We start from the raw sequence: 23,613 nt of genomic DNA, 5'->3' as shown, positions 1-23,613 counted from the left end.
CACATTAAGATCCTGGAGAGGCCTAGCCAATCTCTGGATCTTAATCCCACAAAAAATCTGTAGCTGCAGTTCAAACTTTAAGTTACCTAACAACAATCTTGAAACTTTGAGGGTTTAAAATAAAAATAAAAAATAAAAATAAAACTTAGGAATCCTGCCCGCAGGGAGATTGCTTTCACTTTAAAAGACTGCCTTCGATGCTGCCATTTAGTAGTCATCAATCAGAATCAGAAGTATTTTATTAATCCCCAAGGGGGAATTGAGACAATGCAAGTAATTCAGGTCAATTACCTTTAATTATGCTCTGAATGGAATTATGCACAGCATTTAATTATATGACCCAAAGCAAACAAAAATCACTAGTCATGGTGCAAAAAAATAAAAAATAATTCAACCAAAACAAAATGTCAACAAACGTGGTCACAAATAACACAACCTGCTCACTGAATTTTATGGATATTATAAAATCAAAAAACATTCACCAAAATTCAAAATTACACCCATTACAAATACATTACAAAACATGATGGGAAAAAAGCAAAACTAAGGCTGCAAAACCAATAGAATTTTAATCGTGATCACGATTTTGCCAGCTACGATTAAATGAGGGTACTCGTCAGCTATATTAACCTTTGAAAAATAGGAACCGCTACATTTCAAACCAAACATGTTCACAAGCAACAGTCAGCCAACCACTAGGGGGCGACCGATAGACAGTGGACTCATGTGAGAGTGAGTAACAACAGAGTAGGTAGATCAGCCAGTAGCTCCCAAAAATATTAAGAAAAATAAATTAATTATTACATCGGAGCCTTCTACTCCCAATATTACCCACAAAATACCACAGGCTCGCATTTTAACCCTGGAACATGACCGCACGCCTCGCCATTCTCTAGGTACTCCCGCTCGTTTCCTGAAACACAGAATTTCTCCAGCATGGATGAACCAACAACAAGGAGTCGCACGGCGAAGCTGCGGTGGTGTGCACATCCAAACATTTATCAAGTTGCAGAGATACGTTAAGCATTAACTTCCTTTCTTTTCTCGACTGCCATCGCTTGCCCGCAATGTAAATCTGGTTGCTTACGGAGCGGGCTGCCCGCCACCGGCACAAAGCCCAGACGAACAGCGACAAAAACGAGTTTACCCAAAATACAGATGACCGTAACATCAACCGTGCACTGAGGGACCCCATATCCATCCACCTCTTAAAGATTCACCAAAACAACGGATGTAATAAAGTTTTATTTGGCCAAAGACATATGTCCTATGTATACCTATATATACTGTGAGCAGTACAATGAATGAGTGTTGCTTTCGTGCATAATCTTATTTTATTCAATGGGTGAGGGCCGACATCCAGGCAACTGAGCTACATACGGGTTCTTCGAGCCATAGCAACCAGACTGGCGTTGAAAACAAACCGTTGCTATTACTCTTTAACCTGTCGCCCTACGCTGGTTAAACACCTTCATTCTGCCTCCAAAATGCCGAAAAACTGTGTTGTTTTTGGTTGTGCTAACCACAACTGGAAACAGGGAAAACAAAGGTTGTATTTTGTTCTGCCAAAGCGTGATAAAAGCCCACAGAGACGAGACAAATGGCTCGCAGCTTTACACTGGGAAAACGAGGACGGTTCTCACTGGAGTCCCCCAAAGTCCCGGGTCGTGTGTTCGGATCACTTCGTTTCTGGTAAATATAAGGAACAAAAATCCACCTTCTTAACCACAACTTGGCTATACGTCCGTGCTAATGTTGTACTTGTTGAATTTGTACCTTATAACGTTCGACAGCTGAAGTTGTTGTTGTACAAAAATAACATGCGGTATATACTATATAGTCTATAGCCTAGCTAGCTATTTTCGAAAACCGGACAACAAGAGGATACCAAAGGCAGCGTTAAGATGGACACCACCGGGAAAACGTAAGCCAGGGCGGCCAAAAAACACCTGGCGAAGAACAGTTGAAGGGGAGCTGAAAGAGATGAAGCTTACATGGGGCGAGGCACAGAGACGAGGACAGCAGCGAGATGAATGGCGTCGAGTCGTCGAAGCCATATTTCCCATCCGAGAAGAAGAGGATTAAGTTAAGTAAGTAATATACTATATAGTCTATAGCCTAGCTAGCTATTTTCGAAAACCGGTTTCGTTTAAATTTGCACTTAACAGTTGGGTTTTTAAAAACCAATAAACCCTATAATTTTCATGTTGCCATTCAATACATGTAGCCCTCAAATCTCTCAATATTTTATACACTAACACTTGATCTTGTTGTTGATAACTTCCGCGTCTCTTTCTTAGTAGCGCGCAGGCTAAGCTAACTAGCAAGCTAAGCTAAGCCTGAGAAGCTTTAAAGTTCACTGAGACGAGTCTGACGCAAATAATACATTTTCGTTTTTTCACACGATATGCGAATAAGTAAAAATGCGTAAATGAAGGATTTAACGCCGACTTCCAAGCCACAACGCTCGTTAAATGCTTTTTCTGTCAATGCTGTGTTCGCTGTGAGCTGGTTTGTTTTCAACGAATTCCCGGTTGCTAGGGGATTGGTAGGCGGAAGTGATGTAGGTCCGCCCTCACCCATAGTTGGCATTTTATGATCGCTCTCTGCAATGGCATATTTATTTCAGTCTTTGTCTTTTCTACATTTTTAATTATTATTAATAATTATTATTTTTTGTTTCATTTTGAAATGAAAGTCAGTTCACATACCATTTGTGTAACACAGAAAGTGCAATAAAGTATGTTTTAATCAACAGAAAATAATCGTGTTTAATAATCAAGATTTCAAAATTAATGAAAATAAACTTGATTATTATTTTAGCTATAATCGTGCAGCTCTAAGCAAAACACTCTCCACACTTATCCAATTTTCGGCGCATTTTAGCTGCTTGATATTTCTGATTGATTACAAAACTTTAAGGAGGCCGTCATGGAAGTAAATAAGGTAGGATTCAAACTTTCACATACACTTAATATCCAATTATATTAATTATGTATCCATTATATTATTATAGTATGTACACATATATATGTATAAACTATCCATCCATCCATTTTCTACCGCTTATTCCCTTTTGGGGGCGCTGGAGCCTTTCTCAACTACAATCGGGCGGAAGGCGGGGTACACCCTGGACAAGTCGCCACCTCATCGCAGGGCCAACACAGATAGACAGACAACATTCACACTCACATCCACACACTAGGGCCAATTTAGTGTTGCCAATCAACTTATCCCCAGGTGCATGTCTTTGGAAGTGGGAGGAAGCCGGAGTACCCGGAGGAAACCCACGCAGTCACGGGGAGGACATGCAAACTCCACACAGAAAGATCCCGAGCCCGGGATTGAACCCAAGACTACTCAGGACCTTCATATTGTAAAAAACAAAATATATATATACATATATATACACTACCGTTCAAAAGTTTGGGGTCACCCAAACAATTTTGTGGAATAGCCTTCATTTTTAAGAACAAGAAGAGACTGTCAAATTTCAGATGAAAGTTCTCTTTTTCTGGCCATTTTGAGCGTTTAATTGACCCCACAAATGTGATGCTCCAGAAACTCAATCTGCTCAAAGGAAGGTCAGTTTTGTAGCTTCTGTAACGAGCTAAACTGTTTTCAGATGTGTGAACATGATTGCACAAGGGTTTTCTAATAATCAATTAGCCTTCTGAGCCAATGAGCAAACACATTGTACCATTAGTACACTGGAGTGATAGTTGCTGGAAATGGGCCTCTATACACCTATGTAGATATTGCACCAAAAACAGACATTTGCAGCTAGAATAGTCATTTACCACATTAGCAATGTATAGAGTGTATTTCTTTAAAGTTAAGACAAGTTTAAAGTTATCTTCATTGAAAAGTACAGTGCTTTTCCTTCAAAAATAAGGACATTTCAATATGACCCCAAACTTTTGAACGGTAGTGTATACACACACACACACACACACACACACACACACACACACACACACACACACACACACACACACACACACACACACACACACACACACACACACACACACACACACACACACACACACACATATACAGTCGTAGTCAAAAGTTTACATACACTTGTAAAGAACATAATGTCGTGGCTGTCTTGAGTTTCCAATACTTTCTACTGGGTCAAAAGTATACATACAGCAATGTTAATATTTGGTTATATGTCACTTGGCAAGTTTCACTGCATTAAGGCACTTTTAGTAGCCATCCACAAGCTTCTGGCAAGCTTCTGGTTGAATTTTTGACCACTCCTCTTGACAAAATTGGTGCAGTTCAGCTAAATTTGTTGTTTTTCTGACATGGACTTGTTTCTTTAGCATTGTCCACACGTTAAAGTCAGGACTTTGGGAAGGCCATTCTAAAACCTTAATTCTAGCTTGATTCAGCCATTCCTTTACCACTTTTGACATGTGTTTGGGTTCATTGTCCTGTTGGAACACCCAACTGCGCTCAAGACCCAACCTCCGGGCTGATGATTTTAGGTTGTCCTGAAAAATTTGGAGGTAATCCTCCTTTTTCATTGTCCCATTTACTCTCCGTAAAGCACCAGTTCCATTGGCAGAAAAACAGGCACAGAGCATAAAACTACCACCACCATGCTTGACGGTAGGCCTGGTGTTCCTGGGATTAAAGGGCTCACCTTTTCTCCTTGAAACATATTGTTGGGAATTGTGGACAAACAGCAAAATTTTTGTTTCATCTGACCACAGAACTTTCCTCCAGGAGGTCTCATCTTTGTCCATGTCATGTCAGATTAAACAAAAATTGAGCTGTTTGGCCACAATATCCAGCAATATGTTTGGAGGAGAAAAGGTTTTGCTGCCAATGGAACTTGTGCTTATCACACAGCACAATGCTACAGATGTCGCAAGTTTTGAGGGAGCGTGCAATTCGCATGCTGACTGCAGGAATGTTTACCATAGCTGTTGCCCGTGAATTGAATGTTCATTTCTCTACCATAAGCCGTCTCCAAAGGCCTTTCATAAAATTTGGATGTACATCCAACCAGCCTCACAATCCCAGACCAGTGTAACCATACGAGCCCAGGACCTCCACATTCAGCAGGTGCACCGCCATGATCATCTGAGACCAGCCACCCGAACAGCTGCTGCAACAATTGGTTTGCATAACTAAATAATTTCTGCACAAACTGTAATAAACCTTCTCAGGGAAGCTCATCTACATGCTCGTCGTTCTCATCGAGGTCTCGACCCGACTGCAGTTTGTAGTCGTAACCGACTTGAGTGGGCAAATGCTCACAATCGATGGCGTCTGGCATGTTGGAGAGGTGTTCTTTTCACGAATGAATCCCGGTTATCACAGTTCAGGGCAGATGGCAGACAGCGTGTGTGGCGTCGTGTGGGTGAGCGGTTTGCTTATGTCAATGTTGTGAATCGAGCGGCCCATGGTGGGGGTGGGGTATGGTAATGGCAGTTGATGGTATGGACAATGAACGCAAGTGCATTTTATTGATGGCATTTTGAATGCACGGAGATACTGTGACGAGATCCGGAGGCCTATTGCTGTGCCATTCACCAAAGACCATCACCTCATATTGTAGCATGGCAATGCACTCCGCCATGTTGCAAGGATCTGTACACAACTCCTGGAAGCTGATAACATCCCACTTCTTGCATGGCCAGCATACTCACCGGACGTGTCACCCATTGAGCATGTTTGGGATGCTGTGGATCAGTGTATACGACAACTTGTCGTATACGCAATCAACAACCTAATCAACTCTATGCTAAGGAGATGTGTTGCACTGGGTGAGACAAATGGTGGTCACACAAAATACTGACTGCTTTGCTTAAAGTAAAACTTCACATTTCAGAGTGGCCTTTTATTTTATTGTTGGCAGCCTAAGTGAGGAATAGATATTTTGTGTATACAGTAAAAGTTTTAGATCTTTGAGTTCAACTCATGAAAAATGGAAGCAAAAATAAAAGTGTTTCATTTACATTTATACGTCTAGTCTCTTACGTGAATGAGCTAAATAATATTATTTGATATTTTACGGTAATGTGTTAATAATTTCACACATAAGTCGCTCCTGAGTATAAGTCGCACCCCCGGCCAAACTATGAAAAAAACTGTGACTTATAGTCCGAAAAATACGGTAAGTAGTTTCACATGAAATCTTCAGTAATTGTGCAAAGTACTCAATTGGAATGCCAAGCCTTAAACGAGCAAGTGTCAATAACACCTTTTGAAAGGTGAGCAGCTTGGACAATGACCAAAAAAGGCTTGATCTCATCTAATACCAACAAAAAAATAGCAAAGCTTGGTATTCCTGCAATGATAAATGTGTTTCAAGATGCTTTCATCGATGTAATTTTTGTGTAGATCACACCAACGCTCCCTTTTCTCTGGCAACAACAATTTTAGTTCTTCTCAGCTGCTGAGCTCGAAAAATTTACATGGATCTTCTTGTCTTTGGGATGCTGGTTCTTGTGCTGGTTCGACATACTTACTCATCTCTACAGCCACTTCAACATCTTTCTCCAACCCTCCAGTCACTCCTATGGGATTTACCAATTCTACAAGAGATACCACTTGAGCCTTTGTTCAGCCTACACCTTCCTTTACTTGTGCTGCTTGTGTTTGGTTAACACGTTTCTTGTCCTCTGAAGCGACATTTCCCAGATTTTGGGATTCTCCCTTTTTTATCTCCTTTTACTTTGCCATTTTAGAAATAGTTGATAGAAGTGACGTTGTAACTCTTTGGCGGCGGTATTTTCATGACCTAGGTGTAGGCTTCGAACCCAGTCAGGATCTAATATGTCTATTGATAATGTTGGTCTTACTTCAAAAGGGATATAGTCATTAGTAAGCAACAAAAGGGCAGATAATACAGGGCCGCATGTCTCCATTTGCCTAATTGCGTTTTTTAATGTGATTTTTTTTAACTCCATTAGATCAGTGTTTTTCAACCTTTTTTGAGCCAAGGCACATTTTTTGCATTGAAAAACTCCTGAGGCACACCACAAGCAGAAATCATTAAAAAACAAAACTCAGTAGCCGATATTGACAATAAAAAGTAGTTTTCGCAATTGTTGGATATAAATTCAGACGATAACCAAGCATGCATCACTTTAGCTCTTGTCTCAAAGTAGGTGTACTGTCATGACCTGTCACATCACCCTGTGACTTATTTTGAGTTTTTTGCTGTTTTCCTGTGTGTAGTGTTTTAGTCCTTGTCTTGCGCTCCAATTTTGGTGTTTTTTTCCTGTTTTGTTGGTATTTTCCTGTTTCCTGTCTCATGTCTTCCTTGAGCGCTATTCCCCGCACCTGCTTTGTTTTCGCAATCCAGACTATTTAAGTTGTGCGGACGCTTTCCTTCTTTGTGGGGACATTGTTGATTGTCATGACATGTACGGATGTACTTTGTGGACGCCGTCTCTGTTCCACACGCTGTAAGTCTTTGCTGTCATCCAGCATTTTGTGTTTTGTTTACTTTGCAGCTAGGTCAGTTTTAGTTTCGTTTTGCATAGCCATGCCTTAGCTTCAATGCCTTTTTCTGTGGTATAGCTCGGTTGGTAGAGTGGCCGTGCCAGAAACTTGAGGGTTGCAGGTTCGATCCCCGCTTCCGCCATCCTAGTCACTGCCGTTGTGTCCTAGGGCAAGACACTTTACCCACCTGCTCTCAGTGCCACCCACACTGGTTTAAATGTTACTTAGATATTGGTTTTCACTATGTAAAAGAGCTTTGAGTCACTAGAGAAAAGCGCTATATAAATATACTTCACTTCTTAGCGGCACTCACCTTTTGTTTATTTTTGGTTAAAGCATAAGATACCTTAGTACCTGCACGCTGCCTCCCGCTGTCGTCTGCATATTGTGATCACGACACAACGTGTTTCCGACATCTACAAAGCAATTAGCTCCCCGCTGCCACCTACTGATATGGAAGAGTATTACACAGTTACTCTGCCGAGCTCTAGACAGCACCGACACTCAACAATTTTTTGATTGATTGATTGAGACTTTTAATAGTAGGTTGCACAGTGAAGTACCGCACAATTGACCACTAAATGGTAACACTCGAATAATTTTTTCAACTTGTTTAAATCGGGGTCCACTTAAATTGATTCATGATACAGATATATACTATCAGATATATACTATATCATCATAATACAGTCATCTCACAAGATAATCATCAGGGTATATACATTGAATTATTTACATTATTTACAATCCGGCACATTATTTACGGATTATAATTACTTGTGTGCAAAAAATATTTTTAACCCAGTTAGGTGAAATTACATAATCTCACACGGCACACCAGACTGTATTTCACGGCACACTAGTGTGCCGCGGCACAGTGGTTGAAAAACACTGCATTAGATTATCGGTACTAAACTGCAGTCAGTTTCACAGCACACTGGTAACTGCAAGTTCTGCAGCCTCCGAGTGCCTATTCCCATTCGTCCATTCGTGCCATGCTGTAGAAGACTTGGGTGAGATTCCCCCTGGTTGTCCTGGGCCCCGCTGGTCTTCGTTTGGACTGTGCATTCAAGCCGCGGCCCCGTTGCTTTTTTACATCTCTTCTCTTCTGCTGTATTCCTGCAATTTCTCTAACTTTGTAAAATATTTTCGTACTTATTTGGAGTCGTTCTGATTATTTATTTTGTACACTGTTATTACTGTCATTAAATACATACTAGTAGTGGATCAGATAAAACTAACCCACTCTATTCTACTGTATTATTGCAATTTAAATTAATATTTGGACTATTTCAAATCTTACTTAGAGTGATTCTGATTATTTATGTTGTACAAGGTTGCCACTATCATTAATTTTCGCAAGAGAAGTGCATTAATTAAATGACATGTCTTTATTACGCTTACCAATGCATAATGAACAAGTATGCTGCGGGTTTGACTTTATAATCATTATTGATACTTTGTATTTCATTTAAATTATAAATGGTGTCTGTTATCACTAAAAATCCTGCTTTGAGTAATATGCAATATAGTACATAGCAATACAGTCATTCTGTGACTTCACTATGTGGCGCACGTGCATGTCCATGGAATCGTAGAGGGCCCCCAGCAGGCACGAGACATTAAAACAACATTGAGAACATGTTGAATTAGGTCCTTACGTTGAGCAACTCAAACATAACGTTGAAACAACATGCTTTTTGACGACGTTTAATCAATGTTGCGTTCTGACGTTGATTTGACTATTACTGTATATTTTGGTCATTTCCCAACCAATATTTTACAACAAAAACACAATGTTGAAACAACATGCTTTTTGATGGCATTTTCATTGTCAGGTTGTGACGTTGATTTAACAAGTGAAATTTGGTAATTTCCCAACCATCAACGTGGATCCAACGTTAGACATCAACGTTGTCTCAATTTACCGATACAACCATTTTGCAAAGCTGTTTAGAAGTCAATTTAAAAAAACGTATATGTAGAATCAACGTTGTATTAATGTCTAGTGCCTGCTGGGCCAAGACCACTTTTACCAATCATGCCAAACAAGGGGAAGAATGCAGCACCTGTGCGCAATTGAGTGTGCTCACACTAGCCACACGTGCTATGCTTTAGGTGTTAGGGCCTACTTACACTCAGCCAATCATACCTAACAGACAGTTGTTTATGTAACTACGTAGTCGCTTACGTGCCCGAACGTAAACTGTGCAGTGACGTAGCAAGTGGTGTCCCAATTCCTAGGGAAGATTACAAAGCTCTACCCCTTTTTACTTCATTTGAAGAGTGTAGTGGTAGTGGGTGAGGGCTAGTGGTAGTGAATAAGGGGGTGTATTGGTATTGGGCCTAAGTCATCATGGTAATGTGTTCTTCCCTCATTTTTCCCTTCCAGTTTTGGACAATTGGTGGAAACGGGGAATAATGCTCTAGCAGAGCTCCCGCCTATTTCTAGAAACATATTCCAAATAGACATAAGGTGTGTGGTCTTGTGACCCAATGATAACGAGTGAGAAAAGTGGGTGTAACTTTATTACATTGCCTCCAGGTTCAATTACAGCGGCTGCTGACTACATTTGCCTCGTTCACCAAGATTTGTAATCCTGGCAGTATTTTTGTTTGTGTTGTTGAACACTTGGCCATTCATTCAGTTGCATCATTTACAACAATTGTTTGCGTTGGCCCTTAGCACATTTTGGAAATAAAATTGACAAAAAAAGGAGGAAAAAAAGCAACAAGTTGAAATATTGATGCAAAAATCACACAGTTGACATGCAGGCTGTATTTAGTTTTAATCTTCAAATATACTGTATATCACAAGCTAGCATATTGAATTAGTTTTAACCTTTTTTTTCAACAACATGAAAAATATCTAAATGGTCCCTGCATCCCTTGATTATTTAGTATTCGGCTCTTGAAGAAAAAAGTTTTGGCACCCCTGTTTCAGCTGGGAAACTGATAAATATGAGGACTCGAGAAAGAAATGACATATTGTAAACATATGTTGTCACTTGGCATAGCATAGTGTATATCACACATTTCCAACTACCCAGTTGTCCGAAACGCACCACATCAAACATTATGACATAATGTTTTGACACTCACTGTGAAAAAATTGTCTGGAACACACTTTCAAATTTACATTATGGGAGTATGTTATGCCTTCCCGTTGTATGGCTTCCAACCAAGCACTCTGTCTTTTCTTGATGACTACGGACACATCCGTCCCTTCTTTCTGAATCCAGTCAGGGAAACTGTAGTAGTATATTTTCTTGAGTCGTCCTTGTTGGTGGCGCACATGGTCACTGCAACCAACCATGCAGCAAGTATCTGTATTCATGGCTTAAAAAGTATAAAAACAACGCGCAAGGTTTCTCGGTGCGTGTCACTACACGATCAGACCAAAAGACACAATGCCTGCACTATGTATACCGGTACGTCAGCGTTGACTTTTCAGACGAATGGTGCAAGTACAGAATGGTAAAATGTATCTACTAGCGCAGGGATTTTGAAACTAAAAGGGGCGGGCACGCATTACTGGTTTGGAAGCGGTTCCCGGCGGTTTGAGAAATGTTTAGCACGGTAGTACCACAGATTTCCACAAAAGGCGGCGGAGTCCTCCACCCTGTACTTGGCATCATCCGCATCATCTGCAGTGCTTCTCAGTGAATCCTTGATGTGCATGTGATGCTTCCTTGTTAAACTCTGCCACCTTTGTGAAGATACTGTGTTCTAAATGTGACTGGCGAATGATGGTGGTGTTAACACAGTGTTATCACATATCTTGCGAGTTTATTAGGTTAAAGGGAAAATGGAGCATATCCCAAATGACTTTGGGATTTTAATATCATAAACAAAATATTTAGGGACTTTTGTTTTTTTATTTTTTTAAATACAAGCTCCAGAAACACTAAATATGAACACCAGATGTGTCTTTCAAATGTGGTGACACACTTCACTACACTGAAAAATCATATGTTTTATCCTACCTGCAGTGAGTTAGTGGTATGGGAAGTGAGTTGTCCAGCTTTTCCATATCCCTGACCATGAGCAGTCAGAAGACGGCCTGTCAGATCCACCGCCGCTCGCCAGTTCTTGCTGCTCTGCACATGAAGGAATAAGCTTTAGTGTGACTGCAATCATATTGCTTGAAATTGACAGGAAAAAGGTAACATTAGAATTTTTACTGAAACGTTAAATCAAGTTGTCGACTGTACAAGTTTTTGTCAGTGCGTGTCCTTGATTTCTGTTCCATTCATTCAATTTAATTTCATTTTCTTTTATTTAACCAGACAAAAACTAATTGAGATTAAAATCTCTTTTGGAAGCGTGACCTGGCCAAGAGGGCAGCAAAAACAGATTTCATTAATACATACATGTATATTTTTATATATATATATATATATACATACATACATACATACATACATACATACATACATACATACATACATACATATATATATATATATATATATATATATATATATATATATATATATATATATATATATATATATATATATATATATATATATATATATATGTATATATATATATATATACACTACCGTTCAAAAGTTTGGGGTCACATTGAAATGTCCTTATTTTTGAAGGAAAAGCACTGTACTTTTCAATGAAGATAACTTTAAACTAGTCTTAACTTTAAAGAAATACATTCTATACATTGCTAATGTGGTAAATGACTATTCTGGCTGCAAATGTCTGGTTTTTGGTGCAATATCTACATAGGTGTATAGAGGCCCATTTCCAGCAACTATCACTCCAGTGTTCTAATGGTACAATGTGTTTGCTCATTGGCTCAGAAGGCTAATTGATGATTAGAAAACCCTTGTGCAATCATGTTCACACATCTGAAAACAGTTTAGCTAGTTACAGAAGCTACAAAACTGACCTTTCTTTGAGCAGATTGAGTTTCTGGAGCTTCACATTTGTGGGGTCAATTAAACGCTCAAAATGGCCAGAAAAAGAGAACTTTCATCTGAAACTTGATAGTCTATTCTTGTTCTTAGAAATGAAGGCTATTCCACAAAATTGTTTGGGTGACCCCAAACTTTTGAACGGTAGTGTATATATATATATATATATATATATATATATATATATATATATATATATATATATATATATATATATATATATATAACAAAAAACAGGTGCAGTCACACACTATAGTCAAAAATACAAATTACTTACAACGTAAACATAAAAACACGCAATAGGTAAAAAATAAAATGTTTCAATCAAAACAATTCAAAAACAAGTACAGCACAATAGAAACAGTTTATCTAACCTTTATCTGTTCCAACAATGACTGAGCCCTTGTATATAACACACTTTCCATAAGGACATGATGAGTTTGGTGGAAAGACCTTGTGAATGTGAGTGTGAATTAGTGTCTATCTGTGTTGGCCCTGTGATGAGGTGGCGACTTGTCCAGGGTGTAACACGCCATCCGCCCGGATGCAGCTGGGATAAGATCTAGCCTCCGCAACCCCAAGAGGGTCACACGGTAGAACATGCATGGATGGATGGACCTTGACGAGCCTGCACTGAACACTTCAAATATTCTTTGTCAAATTTTCCATACATGCAAGACAAATGGAATTTTCAGGATACCATTTCTCTCTCACACTGTACTCTGTAGCAAATTTCCAAGCTAGGGGAGAAAGTGGCCCCTGTGTCCTAGCGCGCTGCCATTCCAGAAAAATGACACATCAAAAACATGCCATATTGACTTTACAACACAAAAACACAACTCCTCAGCAAAACACCTTGAGTCCAAATATTGAAAAAACATTAACTGACTAATTTTGTACTTCAATGAAGTCCCTAAGACCAACACAAGTCCCTAATCACTGGTGACCAGTCCCCTGTCCTCCCCCGACTGGTATGGTATGGTATGCTCTTTATTGCACAAGCACAACCTTTCATTTTCACCACAAACCTGTTCAAGATTAGACAAACACAGGTAGACAGAACAGGAACGGCGATGGGTCGCCACTACAGCGCCCCGTAATAGGTGGGAAAAAGGTAGACACTGGGGAAGATGTTGTCAAATTTGCAACATTGTCCAAAATCGTAAAAGTCTGAGTGCCCACAGTTCTGCTCGCATCCTCCAACCATTTGTGGCAGCTTTGCAGTACTTTGAACGGCTGCCAGCATATTGCAATTTGTCGATACTCAGAGTAATGCTTATTCCAATCAGCAGATGTCATGTTATCATGCTTCCGAATAGATAGATATTTTCAACGTCCTCGACTGCAAGAGTCGCCAGGCATGCGGTATTCCTCTTCTAAGAGTCTGTTGTGTGTCCAGCAACAACTGTTTTCTCAATATAGGCAGGTTCCCCCAAACCCGAGATCTTGTCAATTTCATTGAGAGGCCAGTTGATCAATTCCATCGTTTAGATTTTAGAGACCAGTGCAAAAAGAGGCAACAAGAAAGTTAAGAGCAAAACAAAGAAGCAAGCAGGGAGATAAGGGAGATAAGAGAGAAAGAAAAGAGAGTGTCCGCCTTCGATCAGTGCCAGGGAGAAAGTGTTTCGTGTTTTGGCCCTCAGTCTCTCTCGCTCCTTCTCCTGCCACCAGAGCCCCTCGAAGGAGCCCTCCTTGCTAAGACCCCCGGTCCCAAGGCGCGCCTCAGCTGGTTGTTCTCCTCTCCCGAACTGAACGAGGGAGTCACCTCACCCCATTGAAACACGTGAATCAATCAATCAATCAATCAATGTTTATTTATATAGCCCTAAATCACAAGTGTCTCAAAGGGCTGTACAAGCCACAACGACATCCTCGGTACAGAGCCCACATACGGGCAAGGAAAAACTCACCCCAGTGGGACGTCGGTGAATGACTATGAGAAACCTTGGAGAGGACCGCATATAACCGTGAAAAGGTTGACCAATTTCCTAGTTGTTGACCGTGCAACTTGTCATAAAGCCAATTACCAGAGGGAGCGGAGAGAACCTTCATTATGCTTTTTTTTTTCTTGATGCTTTGATTCAACCCTTTTTAGTCTCACTTGTGACTCTGTTCACCCTTCCTTCCTTTTTCTTTAGAGTACAGTATTTCAGTCCCAAAACCAGCATCAACCGCATTCCATGTTCTTTTTCTTCCCCCTCTTTTGTGTCCCTTTCCTTTCCCTTTATTTTACTACTGTTTTACTGTAGTTCCTACCTGTCAAGCCCCTTTTCTACTGTCCAGTGTCAGCTGCTGGGCTGCCACTGACTCTTCATTAGTATGGGAAATGAAGATGAAAACAAGCATAGCAGCAGCAGCCACTCCAAAATACTACATATACACACATTCCAGAAGGGTGGAGTACATCATCGCCCTGCTGCAACGCATTTGTGTGCATTTCTTAGAGAGGAAATATGGGAATACTGATAATGTAAAGTAGCTACATTCTTAACACGTTCAGGACAAGGGCTGATGGAAATAGCAGAGAGCATGGGGTTGATATCTGGTCAGGGTAACGTCAGGAAGAGCATCCGTTGCGTATTATGCTCTACCAGTAATTTACAGTATAACATGTTATTAAGGGTCAAATGGCACAACATTTTATTATTACATCTTTAAATCATTACCTCAATGTATCATTAATTAATCATAATTATAATTAATTACTTATATTAAATATAAATACAGAAATGTTATCAAATGGGAATGTATGTATGTATGTAAAATTACATTTAATTACCGTATTTGATAAATGATTCTATTATTTCAATATTTTATTATTTCAAAACTTCATTAATTATTGATTTCATTATTTAATGTGCTAATGATTTATTTCATTATTTATTAATAACACATTTAGGTAAATATTTAAGGATGAAACTGTATTGAATTCATTTGTCCCATTTGGCCTTTGTTAGCGCTTCAGAAATGTATCTTATCCGTCAAACTCAGCTATTAAATATTAAATACATCTATATAATTAGTTAAATGTGTGACTAATTAAAATATTGGATAATAAAATCAACGATTAATTGTAAATAATTAATTGTATTCATGAAATCAACAATAAAATAAATAAATAAATATACATTTGCATAAAATAAATTGATGACTAATTTAATAATACATGTATGTATTTAATTCCAATTATAATTAATTGAAACATTTAATTAATTATTTAATAATATATTTATTTTGTCCCATTTTGCTCCTAAAACATTTTACCTTCCCAGTAATCAAATGTTTCTTTTCACAAGCCCCTTACAAACTGTCAGTGATAGGATGCACCATAAATAAACAATCTATTTTTCTACAGACACAGTAAACTCATGGACTTGATTACGGCGTGATGCTATGTGCTTCGGTATGATCTTATGCGCATTGAACTACACTATGTGCACAACAAATGGGCACACAATTTTATCATCACACACACAATTACAATTTCTTGTCGCAGTTGTAAAAGGAGTGAAGCTTTTAATTGTGTTGAAAGTCACAAGTTCAGTGTGTGTTTGCTTTGATGAGTTGAAAAAAAAGCCCCTCATAACAATGCTTGATGAACAAACGAACGCCCACATATCCTCCCACCAGACAAAAAGCCTGCAGGCAAACCCAACTTAAAAAGACTTTCTCTACTCAGCTTTGGTAATACAGATCTTCCCTACAACTCCAATAAAGATCCCGCAATTTACAAAGAGGAAAAAAAGAACATTAGTCTATGCCAAACTTGCAGTCCAGTGATTGCAACCAAGGCCAACTTTGCTTTGAAGCCTGTGTAGCTAGTGTTCAGACACTTGAACCAAGGGGACAGACCGCTGCCCTCAAGCTGCAGGATCGTTGCCTACTTTGCTGATATGAACTTCACACATTAGCCATCTTTACTCCCACAAGCCATCGCTGGACTTTTCCAACAGTGCCACAGAGAGGCTGAGACACAAAACTGGTGTAATATATTATGAGGAGTAGCTTGTGGCTTTTAAGAGAACTCCACATAACACTCCCTAAGATAGTTCAGCAGAGAATCAAAGTTGTAAGTGACACTCCGCTGGGTAATATGAACCACTGATTGACTAGTGGGCTGTTAAGATAGTTTTAATGGTGTGGTTGTCAACAATAACTGCTTGGCCCATTTCTCTTCCGCCTCTGAGAGCACTACAGAAGACTGTGTTGAAGTTATGAGTGCTTATTCGCATCCTCTGACTCCCACAGCTGAGAGCACACAATGCTATAAAAGTTACGTCAAAAGAAGCTAATTTTTCTAATTTTAATAAATTTTTGTTAAAACATTCCAGTGAAAGTTTAGAAAAAACTGTCTGATAACCTCAATGAGCACATTGATTAGCATTATAAGTGGTATATAGCCAATTTGTATAATTGTATTCAAGCATGGTAATCTGTGATCTCAGTTTCTTGTAACCTATGTTTTGTATGTGTGTAAATTCTTCATCTAATTAGCATAAGGGTACATCAATGTGTCACACTTGTAAGGTATGACCCAATTACCCAAGTAAAATCAGGCAGTCCAGAAGACTTGCTACACAACAAAATATTAGGAGCACTTCACAAAGAGTAGAAAAAAACACCAAAGACTAAATACAATGACTGATAACTACACGGCAAGAGAAGACCAAAGGAAATGAAACAGCAGAACTGGTTGAATTATAATGAGGCAGGCACAAACAGGTACTTTCAAATGCAAAAGAAAATCAAGATACAAAAGTCCATCAACCATTTCTTAACTGACCTGGAAAACTAGCATTCAATAAGGTATTTAAAATTGTTTATATAATAAAACAAGTTTTTTTTTTTAATAACAAATATTTTAATATAAAATGATATTTCAAAAATGATCTTTTCAATGTAACTGCCGTGTTTAAACAACAAGGGAAAATAAAGGTAAAAGAGACAAGAAGGCTTTTTCTTGGGCTCTGTGCTGAACATCTTTACATTCAAATGCACAATAAAACTGTAACAACATGAAGTAAATAAATTAACTCCAGCGAGCTGTTTGAGTAATATGGAATGTCAATATGTGAACATAGTCTAGTGGCGACCTCTGTCCAGAGATATATGTAATAATTGGGATTTGTTTGTCTGTCTGTTAGTGAAGTACTTACTTCATATTTTTCGGACTATAAGGCGCAGTTAAAATCCTTTAATTTTCTCAAAAATCGACAGTGCGCCTAATAACCCGGTGCGCCTAATGTACGGAATAATTCTGGTTGTGCTTACCGATCTTGAAGCTATTTGATCTGGTACATGGTGTAATGATAAGTGTGAGCAGTAGATGGCAAATACGTGTGACACCAGTAAACAACACTAAAACTTTAAATGTTCCATTGAGAATATAGAACATTAGACATGGCGCTCAAAAATATGTTAAAATGTTTTAGTGCGACTTCGGTAAGCTATGAAGCCGCACCGCTTGATGGATTGTCGCAGTATTACGGCTATCGTAGTCAGATGTACTGTGCTTCAACATACGAGTATGTTGAGAGGCGGGGCCGGCGAGCGAGCAGCGAGGCAGGGAACGCCGGAGCCTGGCCCAAGATGGCGGCGAGGAGGCGTGGCCGGCGAGCGAGCAGCAAGGCAGGGCACGCCAGAGCCCGGCCCAAGATGGCGACGAGGAGGCGGGGACGGTGAGCGAGCGGCGAGGTGGGGCGCGCCGGGAGCGACGCCGCAATCGTGCCCAGGTGCGCGATCCGTGCACCTGGGCACGATCATCCAATCCTCTCACACTGTTTAAAAGGGCTGTGAACGTCAGAGAAAAGACTGGAAGGAGCAAAAGGAAAGCTGACGCGGAGCGAGAGAGGAGGAGAGCCAGAGACAAACGACGACGAGCGAAGAAGAGGAGCTGAAAAGCGACTGAGACTGTGAGGTTTTGTTTGAAAAAACAAAACAAACGTCAACTGCTCAAGATGTCTCCATTTGATGGTCCAGGGAACCCACAAGACGGCTTGAGTCCGTCATAGAGTATTATTATGGTGTGCGTATAAGGACCGCAAAATGGCACCTATTAAATAAAATAGGTGCGTTAAATAAAAAGTAGCAACCATGGTGGGATCCCAGACTTCTATGGTCTTTTTTTCACTCACACGCTCACTCGTCCATTTCACAATTACAAGCTCAAAGATTTGCATGCATGTTACGCGGCTAATTAATTGTTCTTTTTGATTAAAATATTTTTATAATCGTGGGAAGTCTTGATCAAGATTAAAATCAGATGAATTGTCCAGCCCTAGTTTTTGATAAAACATTTTAAGAAATGTCAGAAAGGGGATAAACAACATTTCAGATTTTGGGGGTAATTAGGATCATTTCAAAGATAAACTTCTTTGTGTGTATATTTTATGCTTGCGGCTCCTTGGCACAACCTTCACCAACAGAGACAAAGACAGTGGCTGACTGACAAGAGGGTTCACTTCGTTTATTTCATTCCGCTAGAGAACAAATGCAATAGCTCAAAAAGTTATTCGCATATTTAAATACAATTTCAGGAAATATCAGAAATACAATTTTGTGAGTGCTCTGAATCCCCATTTTTTAAACCATCCTTTACTATTGCAAGATATGGCCTGGCAGTGGTCAGATTGTTGTTAGTTATTCTATGTACTGAAGTTGAGGGGATGGCACCTGCTATTTTCTTCGGCTCCATGTCGGCTAATTTTGCAGTCATATTCAATAAAAAACAAAAACACAAAGACTAAGTCACCAACCCATAGGATTGCTTGTTTGGTCACTCGACACATTTGTTACACACAGTGTTTAGCTGTAGGATAACAGTTGGTGGATTTATTTTGTCCAAAACAGAATTCAACATAAACTGGGGCGTACAAAAACTGAGGTACTAATGTATAAGCACCTTTGATTTTAAGGCACATTATTATGTATTATGATGTAAGTGTGAATGTTGTCTGTCTATCCGTGATGGCCCTGCGATGAGGTGGCGACTTGTCCAGGGTCTACCCCGCCTTCCGCCACCCCTCGTGACCCCAAAAGGGACAAGCGGTAGAAAATGGATGGACGGGATAATGTATTAAGTAATATGATATCATGTTATGTAAATGTTTTGCGTCACAAAATGGGACTCTTGCAACCTTGCACTAATGCAGTGGGTTCTCAATTATTTTCTCTCATGACAAAAACATATTCACACCTCCCACCTAATTGAAATCCTATAGAAAACCTGATCAGCTAGTTATTGACTTGCTATTGCTTCAAATAAGGAGCTTATTTTACTTCAGGAAATTATACTGAATTACTTCATTACACATGGTATCTAACATATGTAAACCTACTTTGCATTTATTAAAGGTACTAATAATAGGATCGGATAGGATAGACTTTTATTTTCTACCATAATAGGGAAATTACGTTGCTGCAGTACAGGCATTTACATACAGTATCTGAAGTAAAATGTAATGAAAAACAAATGTAACGAAACTGCCATAAGAATTTCTACAATGCCAAAACTAAATGGCAGGGTCCTATATGGCTTCAGCTATCATGAACAAAGAGGTGAAAACAACTACCACTGCAATTTAAACATGACCCCGCCGCCTGGCTTGTCAGTGTTACTGATTGCGTAGATGACAGCTGTGCAAAAAGGTTACAGTAATGATAAGTAGAAGATAGAGCAATGATATCAAAGTCAGATCTAGCAGCTGGGTTGTTAGAATAATTATGAGAAGGATGGGGGGTGTCTCTCTGTCCCAAGGTGGTCTCCTGCACTCACACTGTGGGACAAGAAGAGTTGCATCAGGAAAAAAAAAAGGATGACATAGGAGAAGAGTAAGATGGGAGAAGACTCAGGGTGACTGCTAATGAGAGAGACAGATGAAGCCAGCCCAAGAGATTATGCAACCACACACTCACTCTGCTGACCACTACACAGATAGAGGTCACTCGGAAGACAAGGGGAGGCAAGGGAATGGTTTGCCAAATTATATAAATCAATCTTTATAGCATTCATAGATATAAAGTAAATATATTATTGTCATTTGGATATTGCAACTGTCATATTGTCAAAGTAAAAAGGATGTATGTCCGAGTTGAGTTGGTTTCTTTTATCTGGAACACAACACAAACTCTGGAGGTATTTAATGGTGCTGGTACATATTCTTTAGATGTTAATGATAAGTATAGCACAATGAACAATGAAAGTTTTCTTTGGGAAAGTAAAACACATTCAGATTTATACCAGCCTGTTTTACCCATCAAGCTTGTACATTCCACATTTTAATTACAACCCCTTATACTCTTGTGAGATTGGACAAATGGGATGTCTTCCTAAAATTACATAGGATCAGTCAAGTTATGCTTGTTAGTGCCACCATATAAGCCAATAACAACAACAAAAAAAGACATAAAGCCAATAAACCCTGTTTCCTTGTGGCTCTGGGGACATTAATCTTATAGTTTTAGCCCTTGATGAGAGAATAACTAATGATATTCAAAGGCCAGAGCTGGTAGATATTGCATTGCAGATGCCAACTTAATGGTATAATTGCTTTTACACCTTATTATTAACGACACAATATGAGCCAAACTACCTTCAGATTGGTGTGAGGCATATTAGTTTGCACTGTGAACACGTTAAATTAAAGCCAACTAAATACATATTTATACCTCGCTAAGATGAGATTTTTTTTGCTTACATGGCTAACTTTTTTATTTTACAAATGCGTGACATTTAATGTTAAAAAGTGTAATGTGTGAGGCACATCTGAGTGCATTTTGGGGCAGCTGGTTCTTCAGCCACACACGTACACATTCTTACATTGCTTGTCATTTCTTGACATCCCTGCTGCAAGACTGTGCTACCTTTCTAAATCACCGTCTTTCTCCATTATTTCCCCCCCTAGATTCCAGTAGCGACCCACACAAGTTGGCAGAAGGTGACTGACACACACACATGCATGCACACACCTTTACCTACACATTGTAATGTGTAGGTAATGTGACGCAACTGGGCTCTGGGTACGTGCAGGCTTCCTGCGGAAGACGTCGGTGGCGAGGGAGAGGCCTGGCTAGCAGCTAGCAGCAGCTAGCAGAAGCAAGACCACCTCGCGACGACGGGACCGGTAGGTGACGGCGGCGGCGAGTGACGGCAGCGGGGCGGCGAGGTAGAGGCCCGGCTAGCAGCCAGCAGCAGTGGGACCACCAACCCACCACCTCACGGCGGCGAGATCGACAGCTTTCTTGCGGCGGCGTGTGATAGCAGCAGAGCGGCGAGGGAGAGGCCCGGCTAGCAGAAGCGGGACCACCTCGCGACGATGGGACCGGCAGGTGACGGCGGCGGCGAGTGACGGCAGCGGGGCGGCGAGGGAGAGGCCCGACTGGCAGCCAGCAGCAGTGGGACCACCACCTCACGGTGGCGAGAGCGACAGCTTTCGCGCGGCGGCGTGTGACAGCAGCAGAGCGGCAAGGGAGAGGCCCGGCTAGCGGCTAGCAGCAGCTAGCAGAAGCGGGACCACCTCGCGACGACGGGACCGGGGACAGCCTTGGCTGAAGGCGGTAAACACCCGCGACAGCCAAAATCAACATGGGGCCAAAGAAGGTGCTCTCTCCTGATGAAGGTGAGGAGATAAGGCGATCACTTGAATTTTTAGCAGCAGAGGTATCAGCCATTAAGCAGTACCAACAGACAATTATGCAGCTGGTGGAGGAGGTAAAAATTCTACGAGTCGAGAATGATGCAAAAACTTTACAAATAGAACAGTTAACAGACCGAGTGGATGAACTGGAACAATACACAAGAATAAATGACGTTATTTTGACCGTGTTTAATATTAAGCCCCGTTCATATGCTCGGGCGGTGACCGCCAATGGTGGAGAAGAGCCCGGGAATTTGGACATCTCCACAGAGAGGCAAGTGGCAACATTCATGGAGTCAAAAGGCATATTCATGGACATGGAAAATGTGGAAGCTTGCCACCCACTCCATAAGAAGAAAGATAATTCTGCACCAGTAATAATAATGAGATTTGTCAATAGGAAACATAAAACCGCATTACTAAAACAAGGGAGGAAGCTGAAAGGAACAGACGTGTACATAAATGAACATTTAACAAAGAAAAACGCAGACATAACCAGAAAAGCACGTAGCTTAAGAAAACAAGGAAAAATACAACAAACATGGACAGCAAACTGTAAAATATTTATTAAACTAAATGGAACACCAGAGGAAGCAAGAGTAATAGTCATAAGGAAAATAGCAGAGCTGGATAAATATCAATAACGATAAAAAAATTAAACACAACCATGACACAAACAAACAATAATCAATCAAACAGAGAATTTATAACCTTTTCCAGCACCGACTATAACAGGACGGAATTGGACAGTGCTATAGATCCAGACATACATTTTTTTTCTCACATGGACAATAATTGTTTATATTATACAGAAGTACAGTACAACACCAACATTAATTCCAATAACAAACTGTCAATTATTCATATTAACTGCAGAAGCTTGTATGCCAATTTTAACAATATGAAATTATTTTTGGAACACTTTAAAGAACCTTTCAAAATTATCGCTGTATCAGAGACATGGATGGATCCAAAAAAAGGAATGGACTTTGGACTAGAAGGATATGAACTCAATTATATTAATAGAGTAAATAAGAATGGAGGCGGAGTTGCTGTATATGTGATGAAGGACTTCCATTACAAGGTGGTAAAAGACATGTCACTGGCTATTGACAATGTTTTAGAGTGTATAACCATTGAGATATGTCATGAAAGAAATAGAAATGTATTGATCAGTTGTATATATAGGGCACCCAACTCAAGTATTGAAGGATTTGAAGACTGGATTAAGGGAACTTTCAATGGAATCAGTCAAAAAGTATTCTTTTTATGTGGAGACTTCAACATTGATCTCTTGAACCCCAACAAGCAAAAGTCCATTAATGATTTCACAGATACAATGTATAGTATGAGTTTGTATCCTCAAATCACAAGGCCAACCAGAATTGCAAGTCACAGTGCTACACTTATTGACAATATATTCACTAATGTCTTTGATAATAATATAACAAGTGGACTGTTAACAACCGACATCAGCGACCATCTGCCAGTCTTTACTATTTATGATGGGAACTACAGGAAGAAGAACATTGACAAAAAGACATTTCAAAGACTATGTACAGAGGAAGGAA

The 23,613-nt window shown here is 39.9% G+C and overlaps 1 protein-coding gene across 2 annotated transcripts in view; it reads right to left on the bottom strand.

The window, feature by feature from the left end:
* trappc12 (trafficking protein particle complex subunit 12) overlaps positions 1 to 23,613 on the bottom strand; it is a 66,935-nt gene that overhangs the window by 30,218 nt on the left and 13,104 nt on the right. Inside the window, exon 4 of one of the 2 annotated variants that reach the window (XM_062041790.1) lies at positions 11,457 to 11,570. The exons of the other annotated variant lie outside the window; for it this stretch is intronic. Within the exon in view, the coding sequence (XP_061897774.1) occupies positions 11,457 to 11,570 (114 nt within the window). The remainder of the gene's footprint in view (positions 1 to 11,456; positions 11,571 to 23,613) is intronic. 2 annotated transcript variants of the gene reach the window in all.

The sequence above is a fragment of the Entelurus aequoreus genome, linkage group LG03 (assembly GCF_033978785.1).
Source record: "Entelurus aequoreus isolate RoL-2023_Sb linkage group LG03, RoL_Eaeq_v1.1, whole genome shotgun sequence".
Taxonomy (NCBI): domain Eukaryota; kingdom Metazoa; phylum Chordata; class Actinopteri; order Syngnathiformes; family Syngnathidae; genus Entelurus; species Entelurus aequoreus.
This window is presented reverse-complemented; position numbering and strand designations above follow the sequence as displayed.